The sequence below is a fragment of the Bufo bufo genome, chromosome 11 (assembly GCF_905171765.1).
Source record: "Bufo bufo chromosome 11, aBufBuf1.1, whole genome shotgun sequence".
NCBI classification, from domain to species: Eukaryota; Metazoa; Chordata; class Amphibia; order Anura; family Bufonidae; genus Bufo; species Bufo bufo.
The window spans coordinates 28,873,329-28,898,386 of record NC_053399.1 but is presented as its reverse complement, the minus strand read 5'-3'; the positions used below and the strand labels follow the sequence as shown (position 1 = coordinate 28,898,386).

Genomic DNA, 25,058 nt, shown 5'->3' with positions numbered 1-25,058 from the left:
GACGTCATGCATTACATGCACTTATCACATTGTGTTATCCCTGCACATGATAAATGGCTGCAGACCCCCGGCCTGTAGGTGAGAGGGCAGCTCCTCCTCACTACTGCAAGCTAAAGTCCCCGCCTACAGATGACACCCCAGCAGTCTGCTCCAGTTGTATGTATTACTATACACATGAAGGAAGGGGGAACTGCTAGGCGGGAGCGCGCACGTACAAATAGTTCTACGCACTGTAGAACAGTGAAGGGCGTGGTGACGTCACGGTTTCGTAGAATTCTGCGCGCTCTGCCTTACGGAGTCCGGTGAGTGTCAGTCCAGGTGAACAGAGCTGGAAACGCGTCTGCCCGGCTCGTGCGTCACCTGACTGCTACATATTAAATGCGTGTCGTGTATCTATGTGTTAGCACTCACAGGCAGGCTGAATTATATCTAATGCACATAGACAACCGAAAGCGGCGCCCCATATAGCTGCTAGCATGCCAGCCACAGCGCCCCCCCCCCCATGGCAGTGACAGCCACCATAGTCTAATACAGTGCCAAATAGGGAGAGCCACAATACCCTAATACACCCCAGTGCCCCCCCCCAACAGTGTCAGTCCCTATACCCAATATGGTGCCAGCCCCAGTGCCCCCCTGACAGTGACAGTCACTATACCCAATATGGTGCCAGCCCCAGTGCCCCCCTGACAGTGACAGTCACTATACCCAATATGGTGCCAGCCCCAGTGCCCCCCGACAGTCAGTATACCCAATATGGTGCCAGCCCCAGTGCCCCCCTGACAGTGACAGTCACTGCACCCAATATGGTGCCAGCCCCAGTGCCCCCCTGACAGTGACAGTCACTATACCCAATATGGTGCCAGCCCCAGTGCCCCCCCTGACAGTCACTGTGCCCAATATGGTGCCAGCCCCAGTGCCCCCCTGACAGTGACAGTCACTGCACCCAATATGGTGCCAGCCCCAGTGCCCCCCTGACAGTGACAGTCACTATACCCAATATGGTGCCAGCCCCAGTGCCCCCCCCCTCCCCCTTGGATAACCCCTTTAACTGTGTTCTGTTTCCCCTGTGGAATTAATATTCAGCAGCAGAACGCAGGTGTTGACACTCTTCATCCCCATAGGCTAATATGGGGGCCAACCTTAGGCCACTTGCACACGTTGCAGAATACATGCGTTTTTTGCGCGCAAATTCCGGTGTGGGAAATACTGCAGTGTAGTACGGTACCAGCAAAGTGTATGAGATGACACAAATCCCATGTGCACTTTGAGGATTGTTTCCGTGCAGAAACTGACCTGCCTTTCCAATGAAGGGTGAGATCTGCGGCAAAACCACATCAAATCCACACCAAAATCCACAAAAGGGAGAGAGATGGAGCCGGAAGCCAGCAGTGGTCTGGCCATGCTGGTGGGGCTGAAAAAAGTTCAGGAAGGTGAACGACCCCTTTAAGGATGAAGTATTTGGAGTCAAAGCCGAAAATGGGTTGGAAGGAATGAGAGATTTAAAGGAAGGACTCGTACTTCTTCTTCCTGCTGGATCCACTTCTGGCTTTGGCTTAACCTGGGTGTGACGCCTCCCAAAAACTCAGCTCACAATTTCTTTCTTTCTCAGAGTCTTTCGTTTTGGAGAGCCCATAGCATGAATTTTCCAGGAATTAAAGAAGACTGTGAGACCTTCCTTGGCCTCTTCCAGACCACAGACACTGTGCGTTATGAGGAATTCTTATCAATATGGAAAGAGATCAAATTCAACACCATTTTCTAGTAAGTCATTACATTGAGATTTGCAGATATATATATTTTTTAAAACAAATGTATTAAAGAAGATCTGTTATGGCTGGAAGGGCACTTGAGGGCTAAGTGGGAAAGCTGGCCATACAAATCAAGGTCTCATGCACATGGCCGTTCCGTGCATTGGAGATTGCAATTTAAAAATTTTTTTTTTTGCAGTGCGGAAGCATGGACATAAACCCCACAAAAGCACTCCATAATGCCTCTATGGGGTTCTGTGCCTCCATTCCGCACCGCACCTTCTGGATTGCGGACCCATTTAGGCGACGCACGTGGCCGGTGCCCGCATACTGCGGACCCGCTGTTTGTGGGCCGAAATACAGGCAATGGCCGTGTGCATGAGGCCTAAAGTGCATGTTGGCTTCTCGACCCTCCCCGGCCTCACATGTTGGGGGATAGCATAGCTGATTAGTGTTCACGTGGTCAGTGGTCACAGAATGCATAACGGAATTCTTAGATCACCCGAACTTTGTACGCCAAACTTGAAACGCAAATTCGTTCTACACTATAGCTAATCCTTTTGTCTTGGAAAAAAAAAAAAACAGCCAGACGAGTCTGACAGCGGCTTTTTTTCTGCATTCCTAACACGTGCATGCTCGGCTGATTGAGATAAATAGCTGGCAGTTATCTCATGTGTATGGCTGGCTTAGGCCTCTCTCACACGAACAATACGGATTGTGTCAGGATGCCTTCAGCGAAACTCGCACCATTTTGCAAGCAAGATCAGTCAATTTTAGGCTACTTTCACACTACCGTTCAGAGCGGATCCGTCTGGGGTCTGCCCAAACGGATCCGCTCATATAATGCAGACTTGGGATCCGTTCAGAATGGATCCGTCTGCATTATATTGTAGAAAAAATTCTAAGTGTGAAAGTAGCTTCAGACGGATCCGTCCAGACTTTACATTGAAAGTCAATGGGGGACGGATCCGTTTGAAGATTGAGCCATATAGTGTCAACTTCAAACGGATCCGTCCCCATTGACTTACATTGTAAGTCTGGACGGATCCGCTCGCCTCCGCACGGCCAGGCGGACACCCGAACGCTGCAAGCAGCGTTCAGGTGTCCGCTCGCTGAGCGGAGGCTGAACGCTGCCAGACTGATGCATTCTGAGCGGATCCGCATCCACTCAGAATGCATTAGGGCTGGACGGATGCGTTCGGGGCCGCTCTTGAGCCCCTTCAAACGGAACTCACAAGCGGACACCCGAACGCTAGTGTGAAAGTAGCCTTATCTGTGATTGCGTTCAGTTTTTTCCGCAATGCGTGTTGATGTGTTTTTAACGCGCGTGATAAAAAACTGAAGGTTTACAAACAGTGGCGTGCCCAGGGTGTTTGGCACCCGGGGCGGGTCATTTCTCTGGCATCTCCTGTCATGTAGACCTTCTCTTTCCTCTTCTCCTCCGTTAGACCACCATGAGAAATTCTTTCAGCCGCATCTCGTCTCTACACAGTTGGTAACACAGACACGTTAGATTTCTAAATTTTTCCATCAACCTCCCCATCCTGGTGTCCCCACAGTGTCATCCTGCTGCCACCCCCAATACCTGTGCCCGTTGTGCCCCCCAATGCCCCAGGTACTATACTGCTGAAAAAATAGTGACCCTAATAGACATAATTGGAGTCCTTTATCAAACTGGTGTAAAGTAGAACTGGATTTCCAAAAGAGCTGTCAAAAATGAAAGGTGGAATCTGATTGGTTGCTATGGGCAACTAAGCCAGTTCTACTTTACACCAGTTTGATAAATGACCCCAAATGTTCCTATAGTGTCTACAGCAGCTATAACGTCCCCTAGAGACCCCCAGTAATAATAACACCCTACATTGTGCTCCAGGTAATAATCCCTGTATAGTGTCCCCAGAAATAATAGACTGGCCTCTACAGTGCCTCCCCAAAAGCAAGGCCCCCACGCTGCTCCCCCCCCCACACAGTAGTGTCCCCCACATTGCCATCCCTCCCATAATAAATTGCCCCCCCCCACTGTGCCACACAGTATCCCACCATATTCCCCCCCACGTCCTCCTGTGTGCACCCTCTTCATGTCCCCCAAAGTTGCCACATTATAATATAAAATAAAAAAGTTTGCCCCCACACGTCCTCTGTGCACCCCGGCCCCCTCATGTCCCCCCAAAGTTGGCACATAAAAAAAAAATAATAATAAAAAAAAGGAAACCCTAAAAGCTAAATACTTACCTGCGCTTGCTTGCAGAGTCCCGGCACTGTGCTGCTGAGTCCCGGCACAGGCGCGCGCGATGACGTCATCACGCACGTCTGCGCCGGGATTTCACTACGGCATAGGCTTCAGACCTACTAGGCCTTAAGCCTATGGCGGTGATCGGCGGCGGGGCAGGGAACTATGCGCTCCGCTCCCTGCGCTGCCGCAGTATGTGGGACTGGGTCACGGGCGTCAGCGCTTCAGCAATGAGCGCTTCCATCTGTATTGATGGAAGTGCTCATTGCTTCTAGGCCTGCTGGCACCCCCGTCAGAGCCGGCACCCGGGGCACGCCACTGTTTACAAACAACATCTCTTAGCAACCATCAGTGAAAAACGCATCGGAACCAGGTTACATCCGGACTTGCTTGCGAATGGGATGCGTTTTTCACTGAAGCCCCATTCACTTCTATGGGGCCAGGGCTGCGTGAAAAACTTAGAATATAGAACATGCTGCGTTTTTCCACGCAACGCAGAACTGATACGTGAAAAAAACGCTCATGTACACAGACCCATTGAAGTGAATGGGTCAGGATTCAGTGCGGGCTCAATGTGTTCACGTCATGCATTGCACCCGTGCGGAAAACTCGCTCATGTGAAAGGGGCCTTAAAGTTAGTGTCTCAAGTTCGGCGTACAATGTTCGGGTTATCTAAGAATTTTGGTAGCGGAATCCTCTACTGAATTATTTGATAATTGGCGGCTACACAGCCATGAGGTATAAGGGAAAGATCTGCTCCTGTTCTGTGTCTAGAGCTGCACTTAGTTTGGCCCAAAATCACTGACCGAACAAGGACTGTGTTTATAAAGGTTCCTTTACGCTGGACAACAGAGCAGCAGATTGTTGGGAAGGAAGCGTTCCTTCCCGACAATCTGCCGCTCGCTGTTGGAGGAGACCGCTGCATTTACATGCAAAGATCTCCTCCACAGTATAGGGAGGAGTGATCGCTAATGCCATCACTCGTCCCCATACTAAATCGTTTGCCGGCAGCAAAGCCCACTTCGGATTGCTATTTTAAATTGTTTTTCAACACACAGATAGGAATACAGTACTCCTTCACCGACGTCTCGCAAGACGAACTTTGGCTCCACGGAGCCAATACATTTTAATGCTGTAGGGAAACGGCATTAAAAAGGAAGTTTTTGAACGAATCTACTTTGGATCTATCCTAACCCCAGGCATAAAATGCTCAAGAGTTTGATAGCTGCAGGTCTCGCCTCCCCCAAGCCCCGGTCACCTGATGAGGTGAATAGTGCATCCAGGTGGAGGATGAATGGAGAGGCGGCTACGCATGGTCTGAGCTCTCTCCATTCACTTTAATAGGAGTTACACGGGAATACTCTGGCTTGTGCATGTTCGGACAGGGGAAGTGGAGCATTATGCAGCTCCTATTGAAATGAATGGGAGCCAGACCTGTCGGAGGGATAAGGGCTCTTGTAGCAGCTCCCACTATTACTATCACATCCATATACTCTAATTAGACTTGTGGACAGCAATTTTAAATAGTAGACCGCTCCCTTTATTTATTTATTTACATCATTTATTTGTTTAATTTAGGGCTGCAGTAAACGATTATTTTAGTAATAGAGTATTCTATCGATTATTTTTTATGATTAATCTAATAAGAAAAAAAAATTATTAGACTGTTTTCCTTTATAAAAACTCATTAGACCCCCTGCCATTAGTCCCAAACACCCTTCCGTTCCCCACTGTGCGATCAGCCCAAGTGCATCAGTTCCCCCCAGTGCCTTCAGCTCTCCCCCACCCCAGTGCCTTCAGCTCTCCCCCACCCCAGTGCCTTCAGCTCTCCCCCACCCCAGTGCCTTCAGCTCTCCCCCACCCCAGTGCCTTCAGCTCTCCCCCACCCCAGTGCCTTCAGCTCTCCCCCCAGTGTACCATCAGCTGTCCCCCCATTGTGCCATCAGCTTTACTCCCCCAGTGCCATCATCTCTCCCCCCTCCACTGTGCCATCAGCTTTCCCCCCTTGTGCCATATCTCTGCTGCCCTGCTCCTCCTGACACCCGGATTGCACAGCGTCATTGGTTGCTATGACGCTGTGCACTCCGGGCGCCCGGTCTTAGTCGCACCCCCACCCCCTTGGTTTCACTAACTTACTTTTCCAGCAGGGGCGCCGCCGACAATCCATCGTTCCGCGCTGCTCTGCGCCTGACGTCACACAGCACGTCAGGTCGTCAGTGCAGCGCGGGACCATGGACGTGCTGTGAAGTGTCCGGAGGCCCCCTGCTGGAAAGGTGAGTATTCTAAGCGCAGCAGGAGACCACAGAGCGGGAGTAATAGCAAGCGCTTCACTCCCGCTCCGTGCTCACATGACACAAACGAATCTTCAATGCAAAAAAAAATCAAATTACTCAATTTAATCGAGTAATCGTTTCAGCCCTAGTTTAATGTATTTTTTTTATTTATTTTGTACATATTTATTATCATAGCCTTTAATGTTTTGTACATAACTTGTAGCCTATTGTATTGTTCTGCAGTCTTGTGTTCAATAGACCTTTTATATTGTTTCTGTTTTCACTAATGACATCTTCTTCATTGTCTTGCAGTGGTGGGATGAGGAGTCTGGAGTGTAATAGGTTCACAAGAGAATTGTTTTCTGTCGTCTCAGCCTATTTCCTCCCACCCTACACATTTCAGATTCGAGTGGCTGCCATGTACTTGATGTATGGTCTATATAACACTCAGTTGTGTCAGCCCAAACAAAAGGTATTATTATGATCACTGTTATACTTTTTGTTACACAGTTTCATAAGTTTTTATTATGGCTTATGAATTTCTATGCAAACTGCAACATAATCTTGTACTTACTGGAGATTTATCTAATGTTACTGGAAACCATCAGCAAGAAGGCTGCTGCTGCTAGAAAACCTTAGTTAAGGGTTATTCCCATCTCAGCCTCTCATGGCCGAGATAGTCTACTGGCCGGCACTTACTCAGGTTATTACTGCGTTATGGAAAGGCCTAAGTTAGCCCGTTCAGATGTTTCTGTAACTCTGGCCGCCCCCAACCAGCCCTTACTCTGGGTCATTGCTATCTTGGCCATGAAAGGGTGAGATGAGAATAATCCTTTTTCTTTTAATTATAGCTTGTGTGACTTTCCAGGCACCACCTCTGGTTACCCAACGATGAACCGATCTCTGGGGGAAGCAGCCGGCACATCCAGGTGGTGCAGAAATGAGACATTATATGTCTGAAATCAATAGGCTCTTAGCTTAAAGCACTGACATGTTTGGTCCACCAGAGGGAGCTCAGCTCAGCTCTTCATTATCACACTCAGTACTTAAAAGGGTTGTCTCATGTGAAACATTGGAGGCATATCGCTAGAATATGCCACCAGTGTCAGATAGGTGCAGGCCCCACCTCTGGGACCTGCACCTATATCTCCAGAAGGGGCCCCTGCGGCGTGCTCTCTAATAATTTCTATGGGAGCACGCTTGGCTGTTTTTGGAAATCCAATAGGAACTAAAGAAGAGCTCACCGCGCAAGCTTGGCCGCAGTTTCATTCACTTCTATGGGACCAGTGCTCGACTGTTTTCGTCAGTCCCATTAAAATGAATGGAGGGCAGCTCCTCTCTCACTTCGGAGGTCCCATTCCTGAGCTAGGTGCTAGTCCCACCTAGCGATTTGCCACCAATGTCCCAGATGAGACGGCACCTTTAAAGTGTGTCTGTACTTTGGAAAAACTTTTTGTATGCCATAGTGAGATATCAAGTTTTGATCAGCAGGAGTCCCAGGCTTGAGCCCCACAGCGGTCACTAGAATGAGGACAGAGAATAGCTCACATAGCAGTCTCTTTCTTCACTGCAGGAGATGGAAGCAAGACAGACTCAATAGAAAGTCAACGGGTCCATCTCCTGCAGTGAGGAGAGAGTGCTATGTGAGCTCTTCTCTCTCCTCCTTCTAGTGACTGGCGGGTGTCTCAGCACTCAGACCCTCACCAATAAAAATCTGTCACTATGACCTATCAAAAGTTTTTCCAAAGTACAGTGCCACTTCAAAGATACAGGTTCTAACGTTCTACACCTTTTGTATGGATGTATTTTTCGTTAAACTCAGAGAACTCATTGCTTTTAGAAAGATATATGTATAAGGACTCATGCACATTGCTGTAGTTGATATCTGCATCCGATCTGTAATTTTTGCGGATCGGATGTTGACCCATTCATTTCAATGGGGTCGTGTGCTGTCGTCATCCGCACGTCCGGTTCGCGGCCCCACAAAAAATAGAACATGTCCTATCCTTGACCATTTTGCAGATAAGTATGGGACTTTTCTATCGAAGTGAAAAGAAAGAAAGCGGCATGCAGTCGGCCAGGATCTGAGTTTTGCAGACCGCTAAACGCTTACGGCTGTGTGTATGAGCCCTAAGAGTCATGAATTAACTCTGCACACGCTGAACTTTTATTATCCACAATTGTTGTGCTTGGGTCAGACTTTTAGGTTGGGTTTTCACGTAGTGGATGTGTAACTGACTCACGGCAGCCAATGGGTCTATGGAAGTATGACATTCATATTTGTGGTGCTGTTGGCGGGGTTTTGGCCGCTACATGGAAACCCAGCAATAGCAACAAATCAGAATATTTATGTTAGTTGTTGTTGTTGTTTTACGATGCATAATACTTCGTAAAAATGCCACCCAGCACTTTACACGCACCTTTATGCAATTCTGCAACAAAGTCTCAGGACTTTTATAAAAAAATATATGGGCATGGAAGGTGCTTTTTATATAATTCAGGATTTATTGACTTTGATTTCTTTCCTTTAACCTCCTGCAGATACGTATAGCCCTGAAGGACTGGACTGATGTAGAACAGTTACATCAGGAACTAATCAGTGCTCAGCATTTAGACGCTGTATACATCTACAGACAGCTGCGCCTCATGCGGGCCTTTTACTTCACAGGGATGCCCGCCATGGTAAGTCAGCAGGAGGAGGTGTTCCGTGCAGATGTTTCATCGTTAGCATTAATAGCAGCTTGTTGTGCTGGACACTTGTCTTCTTCATGATCGGCGCTCAACAGTCAGATAATATTGATCCATCAAAGATGAATCGTGCAACAATGATTTTGCTACTGAGAGAAAAACATGTGATTTATACTAAAATGAGCGCGCTGATTCCAAATATGAACTCGGAATTTGCCTGACACGTCTAGGTTTTAACCCCTTAAGGACCCTGGGATTTTTCATTTTTGCGTTTTTGTTTTTCACTCCCCGCCTTCCCATAGTCCTAACTTTTTTTATTTTTCTATTCACATAGCCTTATGAGGGCTTATTTTTTGCAGGACAAGTTGTAGTTTCTAAAGGCGCCATTTATGGTTGCATACCATGTAGTGGGAAGCGCAAAAAAAATTCCAAATGGGGTAGAATTGGGGAAAAAATGCCGTTCTGACAAAAGGTTTTTGTTTTTATTTTTTACACTGTACACCATGCGGTAAAATTGACCGGTTATCTTCATTCTCCAGGTCAGTACGGTTTCAATGATACCACACTTGTATAATTTTTCTTGTGTTTTAATACTGAAAAAATATTAAAACCTTTTGAGAGGAATTTTTTATTTTTTTATTATAACCATATTCTGACCCCTATAACTTTTTTGTACTTAGGTGTACGAGGCTGTGAGAGGGCTAATTTTTTGCGTGACGATCTGTTTTCAGTGATACCAATTTGAAGTATGTGCGACTTTTTGATCACTTTTTATAAAAAAATTATTGGGTAGTTGATGTGACAAAAAAATTGCCAATTGGCTGTTTTTATTTTTCCGTTACGCCGTATGCCATTAATATTATTATATTTTAATAGTATGGGCTTTTTTCGCACGCGAGGATGCCCATGATGATTTTTTTTTTATTGTAAGGAAAGGGGGGGTGATTTAAACTTAGTTTTTTTTTGTTTGTTTTTTTATATTTGCACCTTGGGTGACAATAATTGGCAATCATTAGATTGCCTATTGTGTTCATTGATGTCTATAGACACCATTGAACACTTCATTTGCACTATACCAATACAATGCTACCATCTAGTGGTCTGTATTGGTATAGTCATCTAATAGGCACCGAAGCCTGCTTGAGGCTGCAGCCTATTAGATCAATATAACGGGTTCCCCGATCTCAGCTGGGGAACGCTGTTACCGGAGCGTAAGTACGCGACTTCCGCTTCCGGACTGCGCAGATGCCGTGGTCACATTTGACCATGGCCTCTGAAAGGGAAAATTTATTCGATCCCGGGGGCTATGGCACCCGCTGCACGTGCGAGCGGGCGCCATGTTTGGGGACAGGACTTCATCTATGGCGGAGGTCCTTTAAAGGGTTAAGTTATGCAGGCAAAGCCTATTCAGTTATAATATTAATGCATTATATTGGAGATATTCCAATGGACATGTCCAGACCTGTTCAGACGCACTCAGGCTGATGTCAGCAGTAAGTATATAAGGCAAGCTGGACAGATTTTGATAAAGTGATCTGTTATAGTGCTATCGGTTTTGAAACTTAAGATGAATAAATGGATAATGTGTTAACGATCCAGACAAGTTAAATAAAACTATCTGTTCCATTGGCTCATGCGGTTGGAATTAAAGAGACTAATGCTTCTATGGAGTTAATTAAAAAAAATGATCAAATACTCAGAACATAAATGGAAAATTTGTGCTGACCTGAAAGTGGTAACACTGCTGCTTGGCCTACAGCTAGGGTACACAAAGCATATGTGTTTCTTGTGCCTATGGAACAGTCGTGATGACCACAATCATTACAAAATGAGACAGTGGCCTCTCAGAGTCGAGCACACAGTTGGTCAGTACAATGTACAACACAAATCACTGGTCGATCCACTTCAGGTTTATCTTCCACCACTTCACATTAACTCCTTAAAGACACAGCCTTATTTCACCTTAAGGACCAGGCCATTTTTTGCAAATCTGACCAGTGTCACTTTAAGTGGTGATAACTTTAAAACGCTTTGACTTATCCAGGCCATTCTGAGATTGTTTGTTTTTTCGTCACATATTGTACTTCATGACACTGGTAAAATTAAGTAAAAAATAATAATTTTGATTTATAAAAAAAATACCAAATTTACCAAAAATTTGTAAAAAATTGCTAATTTCCAAGTTTGAATTTCTCTACTTCTCTAATACATAGTAATACCTACAAAAATAGTTATTACTTTACATTCCCCATATGTCTACTTCATATTTGGATCATTTTGGGGATGGCTTAGAAGTTTGGAAGCAAATCTTGAAATTTTTCAGAAATTTTCAAAAACCCAATTTTTAGGGACCAGTTTAGGTCTGAAGTCACTTTGTGAGGCTTATATAATAGAAACCACCCAAAAATGACCCCATTCTAGAAACTACACCCCTCAAGCTATTCAAAACTGATTTTACAAACTTTGTTAACCCTTTAGGTGTTCCACAAGAGTTGATGGCAAATGGAGATAAAATTTCAGAATTTAGATTTTTTTTTTTTTAGCAAAATTTTCCATTTTAATTTTTTCCAGTAACAAAGCAAGGGTTAACAGCCAAACAAGACTGTATCTTTATTGCCCTGACTCTGCCGTTTACAGAAACACTCCATATATGGTCGTACACTATGTACGGCCACACAGCGGGGCGTAGAGGGAAAGGAGCGCCGTTTGGTTTTTGGAGGGCTGATTTTTATGGACCGGTTTATTTACACTGTTTCCTGTTTCAACCCCCCTGATGCACCCCTGGAGTAGAAACTCCCTAAAAGTGACCCCATTTTGGAAACTACGGGATAAGGTGGCGGTTTTGTTGGGACTATTTTTAGGGTACATATGATTTTTGGTTGCTCTATATTACATTTGTGTGAGGTAAGGTTACCAAAAATTTAAATTCTGAAATTTCATCTCCATTTGCCATTAACTGTTGAGGAACACCTAAAGGGTTAATAAAGTTTGTAAAATCCGTTTTGAATACCTTGAGGGGTGTAGTTTCTTAGATGGGGTCACTTTTAGGGAGTTTCTACTCTAGGGGTGCATCAGGGGGGCTTCAAAAAGGGACAAAAAAAGTTTTTAAAAATTCTAAACCGCTGATCAACTGTCCAAAGTTGATCAGCGGTGGGGTGTGCGATGCGCTAACAGTGGCCGGACGCTAAGAGTGTCGGCCACAGTCAGCGTACGCACAAAAAAAAAAAAAATGCCTGCGCCCCAAAAAAGTTGTGGCAGGGGGGCAAGTGGCAGCACCCCTAGGGGGGTCTAGGGTCACACAGCTGTGCTGTGGACCCCAGACACCCTACTTAGGGTGATGCAAGAAAACTTTTTTTTACCTTTCCCTTTATTTTCCCTGCCTAGCCCAACCTTTCCCTAATTGCCTGCAGATAAGATGGGGGTGCTGGGGCACAGATCGGGTCCTGGGGGCAAGGATGGGTGCTGGGGCACAGATGGGGTGCTGCTCCACACGTGCAGGCAGCGCTCCTCTCTCTTAGGGCTCCGGACAGAAAAGGAGGAGGAGAGGAGCGCTGCTATGATTTGAATCTCTCGCCGGCCCACCCTCCTACCAATCAGAGGCGATCCTGAGAGGTGATGTCACCATCACCTCTCAGGATCTAAGGATGGTGATTGGTGGGGTAAAATCACACCACCGATCACCATCCTGTTCCGGGTTATCGGGTCCTCAGAGACCCGAATAACCCGGAAACGCAGCAAACCGCAGGTCTGAATTGACCTGCGGTTTGCTGCGATCGCCTACACGGGGGAAGGGGGGCACCGGGTTCCAATCACCGCGCGGCGGTGATCGAAAATACACAGGGCGTACAGGTACGCCCTGTGTCCTTACGTACCAGGACATAAGGGCGTACCTGTACGCCCTGTGTCCGGAAGAGGTTAAACTTGGTTTAATGAAAAATTTTGTAATTGCACTTGATCGTGATGGAAATGGTTCCCAGTATTTGAAGGAGATGTTTAGCACACTGAGAACTGATGCTAAAATAAAGGCCGGAATTTTTATTGGCCCCGAAATCAACAAACTCATGATGACACATTGAGAACAAAACCCAACCCTCTGGAACTTGCAGCTTGGGATGCATTTGTGCTAGCAGTGCAGAACTTCCTTGGGAACAGACGAGCTGCAAACTATGCTGAATTAGTAGACAACATGCTTACAGCATATCAACAACTTTACTGCCGAATGTCATTGAAAGTGCATTTCTTACATTCCCACCTTGACTTTTTCCCACCCAATTTGGGACACGTAAGTGACGAACATGGAGAGCAGTTCCATAAAGCTATTTCTACAATTGAGAACAGGTATCAAGGCTGCTGGAATCCCAAAATTATGGAGGACTACTGCTGGTTTTTGCAACGGGAAAATATGACCGTTCACAAACGCAAAAGCAGATGCCTGATACTGGGCCTTGCTCAAGTAAGAAAAACGAGACTTTTTGAAATGCATTTTCATACACTGCTTACTACGCAAACTTTTAATGTAGATCAGGTAATTGTTGGAGTAAAACTCGTTCTGTTCAAAATTATTCAATGCTTTCCAAGTGCTTAATTCATTCAGACATACTTATGCATAGCAAAATTTTGTGATGTGTTACAACAATTCTGACTTCGGATTTGTAATCTGCACACTCTATTTAGTATAGGACAAATGGTTTTTGCCCAGTAGCAGGCGCAAGTTTTTTTTTTTTTTTGTTGCGTGGTTTTTTATTGATGCATTTGACACTTTGAAATACTGGAGACGCCCTCCCCTATTTGTGCATTATATAAACAGCCCATTGATTGATGTTACTGCCTGTGCTGGGAATGTAAGGCGAACCAGATCAGCTGTTAGAACCCACAGTTTCTGAAGTTGGACCCATGGTGATCACCAGGCTGGCTCCAGTATAAAAAGTGGTTGTCATGATGAGACAACCCCTTTAACGTTCAACTTTTAAAAAAATCTCTTATCTTTTTGATTTATGGATTAGAATGGCAGAACTACAGTAAAGACTGACACAGAATGAGTTTAGTGAACATTTACTTTTCAAGATCTTTAAAAAATTGGGTGACAGCTTTGCCATTGTCGGAAATCGACATCTGTGATTGTAATAATCTCAGTACGCATCTTAAAGAGGACCTTTCACCAGAATAAAACCTCTAAACTGACTATACAGACGTGTAGAGCGGCGCCCAGGGATCCCCCTGCACTTACTATTATCCCCGGGCGCCGCTCCGTTCGCCCGGTTATAGCCTCCGGTATCTTCATAGTTAGGCTCCACCCAGGGAAACCCGCCGGCGTCTCCTTCTCCTATGCTGTAGCGCTGACCAATCGCAGCGCTCAGCTCATAGCCTGAGAGAAAAAAAACCTCTCAGGTTATGAGCTGAGCGCTGTGATTGGCCAGCGCTACAGCATAGGAGAAGGAGACGCTGTCAGGTTTCCCTGGGTGGAGCCTAACTATGAAGATACCGGAGGCTATAACGGGAGAACGGAGCGGCGCCCAGGGATAATAGTAAGTGCAGGGGGATCCCTGGGCGCCGCTCTACATGTCTGTATAGTTAGTTTAGAGGTTTTATTCTGGTGAAAGGTCCTCTTTAAGTTTTCTACGATGGTAAGGCTCTGCATGACACTATGCAAACACATTCAGTGTATGCATTGCAAAAGCTCCTGACTCATACACCAAATGTGGCCCTGGACCCCATTCACCCGACGGAGGGCAAGAGAAGCCTTCATCAGGGTGGTATGCACCAGAATACTTGTTCTTAAAGGGGTTGTCTCACCTCAAACATTGGTGGCGCATCAATATGATATGCCACCAACGTCTGATAGGTGTGGGTCCCACTATCCCCCTATCTCTAGAATGGAGCTCCCAAAATAAACAGGAGTGCACATAGAAATGAATGTAGAGCTACCACGCATGTGCGTTGCACTCTTGTTTACTTTGGGTGCCACCTTTGGGAACCGCACCTATCAGACATTAGTGGCATATCCTAGCCATATGCCACCAATGACCACGGTGAGACAACCCCTTTAACTGTATAGGTAAGTACCGCAGACTGCTTTTTCCTGTACAGTGAGACGCCAAAAAAGTATATTGTGCAGACCTTTATGTATTGATAATGGAGCAGGGGAAGTGGATGTAAATGATCATTTGACTTTTGATGACTCTTTGAGCCAATGACAGGAGTCATTTATTCATATGCATTTACTATGGGAGGGTCAGTACTTGCCATGTCATCTGCATTGACTGGTCTACAAGACAGGTAGGCGTTTTGGGACCAGGGGTTGTCATAGAAACATAGAATGTGTCGGCAGATAAGAACCATTTGGCCCATCTAGTCTGCCCAATATACTGAGTACTATGGATAGCCCCCGGCCCTATCTTATATGAAGGATAGCCTTATGCCTATCCCATGCATGCTTAAACTCCTCCACTGTATTTGCAGCTACTACTTCTGCAGGAAGGCTATTCCATGCATCCACTACTCTCTCAGTAAAGTAATACTTCCTGATATTACTTTTAAACCTTTGCCCCTCTAATTTAACACTATGTCCTCTTGTAGCAGTTTTTCTTCTTTTAAATATTCTCTCCTCCTTTACCGAGTTGATTCCCTTTATGTATTTAAAAGTTTCTATCATATCCCCTCTGTCTCGTCTTTCTTCCAAGCTATACATGTTAAGGTCCTTTAACCTTTCCTGGTAAGTTTTATCCTGCAATCCATGTACCAGTTTAGTAGCTCTTCTCTGAACTCTCTCCAAAGTATCAATATCCTTCTGGAGATATGGTCTCCAGTACTGCGCACAATACTCCAAATGAGGTCTCACTAGTGCTCTGTAGAGCGGCATGAGCACCTCCCTCTTTCTACTGGTAATGTCTTAAAATTGAAATGTATCACCTATCCACAATGTCAGTCACTGAAGGGAGTGATGGTCGAGCACACACAGTGCCATTCCACTCAAAGTCCGTGGGACTTCTGAAGAGCAGCGAGTACAGATCTCGGCTATTGCTGGCTGTCCCATAGAGTTTGAATGAAGCGATACCGTGCGTGCTTGACCACCACTCCATTTTTTATTTTATTTTTTACATTTCTTATGCACTTTGATGCCATTTTTTTTGCATTTCCACAGCTTACCTTCAAGTCACTGAAGAGCATGAAACCTATAGAAAGCAGGGAGGAATTTATGGAAAAAAAAGACAGAGTATCCGACTTGATAACGTCAGAATCTTTGGAGGTAACTTTATATTTTATATATTTGTTTCCTTCCATTTTGTTCCATGCAGCAATATGAGATGGCTATATCTTAGTAAAGCCATGTACACTGCACATTTGGTGTGCACGTTCAGCTTATGCGCTGGGTGTCATTTTGGCATTGGTCAGGCTGGCATACGGCATTGTACCTTTTTTCTTTCCTGTATGCACTCCTATGCAGTCCTATGGCAACCTGTGCATGACTTATGCATACAGTTGCTTATATTGAGAGATTAACTTCTGCAGCTCACGTGCCTGAATCCTTACCGCTCATTGGGGGATCACTTACAAAATTTCTTTAAAATATTCGCCAACTTTTTAAACACCCATGCTACAAAATGGATTTATTTTTATTTTTTTTCATGCCGTCCTCAACACTGGAGTGGTGGCAGCTTGGCTATCAGCCTCGGTAAATTCGCTAACACTTATGCCTGGATACCGTAAACTACTCCATTCAGAGACTGGAGTAGTTTTTAATTTAGAGGCATGGACTGTTGGAGTATGCACCGAATTTATTAGGACACATGGGCCTTGTCGTAAATTAGGCGCATACAGCGCAGGGGATATCAAAGAGCAGCGTTTTATGCACCCATGGACTATAGACAGTGGATATTTTTTTCCTGTACTGGTTTGAACTTATTTTTTATTTATTTTTTTTCCTTAGGAAATCATGAATATTCAAGAGCACTACCAGAAAACAAAATGTAATCTTTCTGCAGATCGATCCCAGTCAGATAAGACTCTGAGTTTGATAAAAGAGGACTTTACAGATAATATGCAGTCTGTAGTAGAAGAATATCAGTTTTGGACGCAAGAAAAGGCGGTAAGTACAAAAAAAAACAAAAAAAACACAGTATACAATGCTGAAATATTAATTATGTGAACTTTGTGATTTGTTGAATCTGAGTATTTTTGACTGTTTGTGCCACCTGCACAGTGTAGTTAGGAAACTTGGCCACCAGGAGGTGGAATATCTGAGGCATATACCCCCAGTGACCCAATGTATGCCCAAAAAAGTGTCCTTTTGTCAATATATGACAACATACCTTTTTTTTTTTTTCAGAGATAGTTGTATACCTCCTATTGAAGGCTCTTATGCCCCTTTCGGACTCGCAGCGTGAGTATGCGGCAGCTCCCGCCCTGACCTCCCAGCATTGCCGGGATCGCATAGCACTATATCGATTTATGATGCTATGTAACTTTTACAGTTCTGGAATGTATTGGATATCGCTGACATAATGCTGTCAGTGTTATCCAATACATTCCAGAACTGTAAGGGTTACATAGCATCATAAATCAGTATGCTATGCGACCCCGGCAGTGTTGGGAGCTGCCGTATACTCGCACTGCCAGTCCGATCGCACGTCTAAAAGGGGCATTAAGGCTAAGTGCACATCTAGGTGGAGATTGCCGCAGGTATTTATCTGTACTCACGCCGGAACCCGATGGACCAAATTATAATGAATGGGATCCGGGATGTGCCGGCAACATCAAACATACGCCGGATCCCACAATTCCGCTATTCTGTTCCTATTCCAGAACAGAATACTGGAATCGTAGCGCAGATGTGAACCAAGTGTAATAAGTGCACATGCTTGCAAATTTAAGTAACCTTCCCCTTGTTATATTGAAGCTGGCTCTAGCCAGTGATTGTTTGGAAGCAAAAGGAGAAGCTGCAGCCGACCATACATCCACATGCCGCAGAGAAAAGGTTGCATGCTGTCTCCACCACTTAAACTCTGCCAGTCAGGAGAGTAAATGGGTCCTTTACAAAGACACAGCACCATACATAGCGTAGCCGGCCCTGGCACTGTTGTTCGGTCTTATTCACACAAATGGGACTGAGCTGCAGTAACAGGCACAGCTGCCCCTGCATAACGGAAATGGGACGGATCCGTTATGCAGCCCATAGACTTCTATTATGATGGAATGAATAACGGAATGCCTCTAAAGGCATTTCGTTATGCATTCTGTCATAGAATTGCGTTATGGTCCGTGGTAACTGAATCCATAACGCAATTCACCTTTAACCAGTAAACGAAGTGTGAACAAATTTCATAACCTGAAATTCGCTCATCTCTAGTCACAGGGTTGGCCCTGCATTACGGAAAACATTGGTAAGGTAATGTATCTCAAGGAAAGTCCTTCTGTATGGAACACCCTGAAACCCCCCCCTATAAGGTAATTTTTCTTTTTTTCTCTTTTAGGCACCAAGAACCAAAATTGATGATGAGCAAGAAGGCACTTCTCAAGAATCAGAGGTAAGTTTTAATGGCTCATCCATACTGAAGGCATTGCGAAGAAGGCACCTACTTGACTTCTTAGGCTACTTTCACACTTGCGTTAGGTGCGGATCCGTCTGGTATCTGCACAGACGGATCCGCACCTATAATGCAAACGCTTAGATCCGTTCAGAACGGATCCGTTTGCATTACCATGAACAAAAAAAAAAAAAAAAAAAAATTTTTTTTTTTTTTTTTTTGTTCATGATAATGCAAACGGATCCGTTTTGACTTTACATTGAAAGTCAATGGGGGACGGATCCGTTTGAAAATTGAGCCATATTGTGTCAACTTCAAACGGATCCGTCCCCATTGACTTACATTGTAAGTCTGGACGGATCCGTTTGCCTCCGCACGGCCAGGCGGACACCCGAACGCTGCAAGCTGCGTTCAGGTGTCCGCCTGCTGAGCGGAACGGAGGCTGAACGCTGCCAGACTGATGCATTCTGAGCGGATCCGCATCCACTCAGAATGCATTAGGGCTAGACGGATCCGTTCGGGGCCGCTTGTGAGAGCCTTCAAACGGAACTCACAAGCGGAGCCCCGAACGCTAGTGTGAAAGTAGCCTTACTCATCATCTGTGTTTCTTTGTTGTGGTAATTTGTGGTCATTTATATTTTAGGGGTCAGAGAGAGCAAGACATCTGGCACAGATAAAATCTAAAACCTACACTGCAGTGACCCAGGTAAGACCTAAGTGCTTTGCAGGGATTGGTGTACTCTGATTGCAGTAGGACGCCTCCATATGGTATCAAAACCTGAATTCTGCTAGTACTGCTAAATACTATGGATTGACTGCATGAAAATCCATGACTGCAAGTCCAGTCCTCTACACTTCCATCCTGTATGGACACTCTCAACTGTCACTTTTATTATTTCTGTCCATTCATACAAACAGGCGGTCAGGTCCAGACGTCACCGGCAGGTTCAGATGGCGATGAAATCCACTGTGGCCGAAATACATATTCCAATCACTAAAGCAGAAAGGGAACGATTAAGGAGAGCCAGGAGGAGGGCTAAGCGAGAAGCCACAAAGCAAGGTGAGCTTTGTTTTATAAAAAGCCGCATGCCGTTCTAATGGTCGGACTTTGTAAGTTATGCATCCTCCTATCATCTACCCTCTGCTGCTGAGAAGTCCAAATGCCAACCTGCATAGAAGTTTTTCTGCTTATCTTGTATTGATTTTGAGCTATATGTTCTTTTCTCCTCTACTCACATCCAAAGTGAATATAAAATTTCACCTAGTTTCTCATAAAAAAAAAAAACCTGCATAGTGCTCGCCATCTGAGCCTCCACAATACACTACTCTATGGTTGGGTCAGAAAAGAGAATAAATGATCACAAATATGACAATTAGCATTTAAAGTAAGTTTAACTTGTGCAATGTCATCTTGCAAACCAAGTGCAGGAGTGGGTACCCCCTAGACATGTGGCAGGAGTGCTTGCCAATGTACATAGACCGATATGCTAAGTATGGGCACGCATGTATAGTAAGGGCAGCACTTCCGTGCATCAAAATTATACAGTTCATGGAATCAATAAGTTGTACAAGCAACACAAAAAGTAGAAATATTAAAAATCTATAAAAATGCTGAATCTGACCCCTAATAAGGTCAAGAATCTAAATGGAACCCAACTATGGCCACCCTAAGCTAAGCCTTCTTTTATACGTCTGTCCCCGTGATGACATCCGTGACATGATGGTCAGTGGCTCATTAGTGTCTGTGTATCATCCGTATTTCACATACACTTTTAGGCAGAAAATTAGATTCCAGAGCATCTCCTCCTCATGGTCCGTGAAAATCACAGCGAGAAGACTGATGCCTCCCATGTTGTGTCTGAGTTTTTCACAGACCCATAGACTGCAGTGGGTGTGTTCTGTCCAGATTATGGCTCAAAGTAGTGCAGGTCTCCGTGGTTTTTCCACTGACCCATGGTGAGTGGAAAATGACTAATGTATAAATAAACACATTAAAATCAATGGGTACGTGTGGACCTGTCAGCACACAACTGTCATTCCCTGCCATGTGAAAGAGGCCTAAGACAAATCGACAAACACAAAGGTGGGCATACATTAATCTAAAGGGCACTTTACACGGGCCAAGAATCCGGCAAACAATCGCTAACGAGCATTCACCTGTAAAAGTGCCAGATTAAAGTGCAGTAAAAATTAATTAGCGAAACGCGTAATAGATAATTTGTGCAGACACTAAAATATTATTTTTTTTTTTTTGGCAGCAGATTGTGCTGTGTAAACACGATCTGCTGTACGGGGACTAGCGATGGCATTAGCAGTCACTGCTCCCCATACTGTGGAGAAGATCACTGCATGTAATAGCAGCGGTCTTCTCCACTGATGAGAAGGTGATTGTCGGGAAGGAATGCTTCCTTCTTGACAATCGCAGACTGTATCATCCCGTCTAAATGGACCTTTAGGGCTTATGCACCCGCTCGGGAAGCAAGATCCGTGTGTCTGCTGCATCTATTGGGCCGAATGTGTCTCCCCTGACCTTCATAGTGATTTATCATACAGTCAATCTGAGTACACGACAATAGACACAATATACATAACACCTTAAAATGGGCCATGAATCAATATCTTGGAGGATAATACTCGCTCTGTGGGTTTTCACCTGTCTGTTGCAATTCCTTCAGCAATGCCCCTGCAAAAACCAACCTGTTTTGGGCAGTTTTTGCGGTGGAAAATTTCAGAAAAAAAAACAACATTTTTTTATTTTTTAAATCGAAAGCTCGAGGTACGTGACTTTCAACACCCGTGCAACAAAAAAATGCTGAGAAACCCACTGCTACATGTGTATGATGGAAGTTCAGCAGTGGAGTCTTCCCATGTAGATAAAGAAATGTTCTTTATGTGTCCCAGAAGCTCCGCCATGTCCCCCTCCTCCTCCTTACTGTATGGCTGCAGTAGGCCCCCCCCCCCCCCCCTTCCCATGCTTTTCCACAAATAATAAGTCCCATCCCTCGGCCATCTGTTAGTGGAAAATGGAAGAGATGAGCAGTAAATTACCCTTGTTTTCTCTGTTTCGAGAACTGCAGGAAGTAGTGCATACTATAGGGGCCCCTACCTGTTACATGTAAGTTTACCGAACCTGACGATTGTTGGGACTGATCAACTACCTGGATGGTGGGTGCCCCCATGTCACCCTAATGAACAGTGTGGGCGAGGATCTCCTGTTACATTTATTTTTCCTTTCTCGGCTTATGGTAGATTTACATGTGCAGAGGAACAACCAATTATTGGGAAGGAACCGATCCTTCCCAACAACTGGCTGCTCATTCGGTGGGGGGTGAAGCTCTGAATTTCCATGCAGCGATCACCTCCACAGTATGAGAACGAGCAATCGCTATTGTGATCGCACGTCCTCATACAGGTGCATTATTTGTGGGCAGCAGATCTCTGTTTAGACATCACGATCTGCTGCCCAGAAATTACCTGCCTGCCGGAAATACAAACGCTTGTCTATCGGGTGATCGGCTGCACCTTCAGATGGGCAGATTGTAGGGAACGAGTGTTCACAGGAAGGTTCGTTCCCAATAATCTGCCCAACTATTGGGGGTGGGTAATCCCACCATTTGGCCTAGTCCACACTTCAGTGATTTCCATCAGTGATTGTGAGCCAAAACCAGGTGCGGGTCAAAAACACAGAACATGTGCAGATCTTTCCATTATGCCTCATCTCTATGTAGCCTCCACAATGACTGATGGAAATCACTGATGTGTGAACTTGGCCTTAAGGCCTCTTTACACGGGACAATTCAGCAGGCTATTTTCGGGAAGGTGGTGTTCCTTTCTGGCAATCGCCTGCTCCTCAGTGAAGGAGACCGCTGCATTTACAAGACCCCTTGTTAGTAGAGATGAGCGAACTTCTGTTTTAAGTTCGGCTTCCGGTTAGCGGAGGATCCCGATATGGATTCCGAATTCCGTTGTGGTCCGTGGTAGCGGAATCAATAATGGCCATTATTGATTCCGCTACCACGGACCACAACGGAATTCGGAATCCATATCTGGATCCTCCGCTAACCGGAAGCCGAACTTTAGACGCCGAACTTAAAACAGAAGTTCGCTCATCTCTACTTGTTAGCGGTTATTTGGCGGATTCTCGGCCTGTGTGAAGGGCCCTTTAGGGTGACCCGTTGTTTTATATTGCAAGCTAACATCCCTTTAATATGGCCTTTTGATACTTCTATATACTGTAATGACCAGGAGAACTGAAAATATATATATATATATACACACACACACCTTTTACAGAGAAGTGATTATTATTTTTTTAAATGGGCATTTCTGTATGCTTGTCAGTCCACATCCACATTCATTGCTGGCTCTAGAGTCATGCGCTGTCAAGTCGTGTTACTGATTTGCTGGGGGACATGTGATGCCTTCACAGCTGAGACTCAAAATGGGAGCAAAAACCTCTCGACAAAGATTACCAACTGCTTCAGTGTTTACTACCTTTTTTTATGGAGCCTTTATGGATCCAGGTTTTCCAAGACTGATGTAAATGCATAAAGCTTCATTTACACGTCAGTGCTCCACGGATGTGCGCTGTACTTCAGTGTTTCACGGATCATTACGAAGAGATGCTTTAAAAATTCTTCAGCTGCACAGTGCCTGTGAAACACAGACCGCAAAAAAACAAACACCAGGATCCTTCACGGACGCATCACTGACCACTTTCTCATGGATTTGAGCACGGACGTGTGAATGAGTCCTAACAGCGCTGGTCTATATTGTAGAAGAATTGGGTCAAATGCAGGCGTGTAGCTATGGGAGGAGGGGGTGTGCAAAAAAAAAAATCTGCACAGAAATTGACATGTGGTGTAGATTTTAAATCTGTGTCAGTTGTTTCTCAAGGTTTTCACTCCGCACCAAAATCCACAATGAACACAAGCATATTTTGCTGGGAATTTGCCGCAAAGTCCAATGCAGACATTTTTTTTATTTTTTAATGCGGATGTACCCTGAGCATTTATCATAGATTTGCGTTGGTGAGGCGCAGGCCTAGTCATATCTTAGGCACATCAGCCAGCAGTCCATGCGCCTAATCCGAAATCTACGGCAGCTCAGAGCAGCCATAGATTTCAGTCTTTTACGCTAGAAAACTTGCGTAGGAAGATACTCTTCCCCGTAGACTTTTTATGAGCCTTTATGCTGCTCGGAGGCGAGCCCAGTCAAATGTGGCTGAGCCCTTCTGCCCCATCATTTTAAGAATCGATGGGGTGAAAGCACTTGGACTTCCCCCAGCAGTCACTATGACACGTCGAAAATTTTATGAAATATTCTGTACGCTTTAAGATCATCATGGTGTTCTGTGCTGGAAACAAATGCTGGATTATCAGGATTTCTAGATGTCAGATTAAAGGAATTTCACTGTAGTTTTTCATATTTATATTTGAATTGCAGCCAACATGCCATTACCTGAGAAGGAACCTGTGAAAATGCCAGCGATTCCAGAGGAAGAGTCTTCATCCAGCAGTGAAGGTGGGGCCGGTACTATAGTCTCTGTAATGACTGGATACTGCCAGCTACTTCTATAACAGTACTGTACATAGACTGGTCCCTCACATGGGTCCATGTCCCCAGGTAGGCTGTAGTGCAGCTCAGACACATTGTGCATTAGAGTTTGGATGTGAACCCACCTGGTCACCTCTCCTGCAGTTTGTGGAGTATTAGGGCGCCTTCATACGCGGCAGATTTTATGGCCGAAAATTCCACGGTGAAAAAATAGTTTCCATTCACCTCAATGGGGCTTGCAGAAATCCATGCGCTTGCTGCCCCATTCAAATGAATGGAACCGATTTTCAGTTGCAGAATTTTCTGCCACGTGTGAAGGCACCCTAACACTCATCTATCTCCGGCAGTCCAAAGGAGATGAATGGCGTGTGAGCGCGAGTGCTCGACCACTCCTCCATACAGTGGACAGGGACCCTGGTTCTTGTGATTTGTTGGGTCCCACAGATCAGACACTTAGAGCTCATGCACACGGCCATGCCCGTATTGCGGCCTGCACAGAGTGGGTCCGCAATATATGGGCATTGGCCATTTGTGCGCAACATCACGGATGCGGACCCATTCATTTAAATCCAGAAGTTGTGGTGCGGAATGGAGGCACGGAAGCACTACAGAGTGCTTCCGTGGGAAATAACAGAGGAAAAACACAGTGCAAAGTTCTCAGAAAAGATGCTCCAGAATTTCATGGAGAATACAAGTATTTACATTTTCTTCATTCCTGGTATCTGCTCCTTACATCTACTAAAGTAAAGTAATAAATGTTCATAGTAAGTATCTTTCTCCATGTGTGAAATGTGATAATTGTTGATACGGAGCCCGTAATAAACATCCCTGTGATTTTTTTTGTTTGTTTTTTGCAGATCTTCACGCTTCAAAGAGACTAAGAATAGACTAAGATTTATGATCTGAAGAACTGTACAGGACGACATAGAAACATTTGTATATACTGTGCCTGTAATATATTTTTATACTGGTGACTGCATTTTTTTTGGGGGGGGGGGGAAGTAATAGAATGTTATTTATTCTGTGTTTTTTTGTCGTT

General features: G+C 45.0%; 1 protein-coding gene across 1 annotated transcript; it reads left to right on the top strand.

The window, feature by feature from the left end:
* Positions 1-246: 246 nt before the first annotated feature.
* SNAPC1 (small nuclear RNA activating complex polypeptide 1) lies at positions 247-25,058 on the top strand. Its single transcript, XM_040411739.1, has 11 exons — positions 247-302; positions 1,610-1,761; positions 6,564-6,723; positions 8,793-8,933; positions 16,081-16,185; positions 16,867-17,025; positions 18,410-18,463; positions 19,107-19,169; positions 19,382-19,523; positions 23,909-23,986; positions 24,877-25,058. The coding sequence occupies exons 2-11, from the start codon at positions 1,637-1,639 to the stop codon at positions 24,909-24,911; spliced, it is 1,062 nt and encodes a 353-aa protein (XP_040267673.1). The 5' UTR covers positions 247-302; positions 1,610-1,636; the 3' UTR covers positions 24,912-25,058.

Coding starts and splice junctions, on each gene's coding strand:
- SNAPC1 (XM_040411739.1), top strand. CDS start 1,637: ATGAATTTTCCAGGAATTAAAGAAGACTGTGAGACCTTCCTTGGCCTC. Junction 1,762..6,563: donor AAATTCAACACCATTTTCTA/GTAAGTCATTAC, acceptor ATTGTCTTGCAG/TGGTGGGATGAGGAGTCTGG. Junction 16,186..16,866: donor TAACGTCAGAATCTTTGGAG/GTAACTTTATAT, acceptor TTTTTTCCTTAG/GAAATCATGAATATTCAAGA.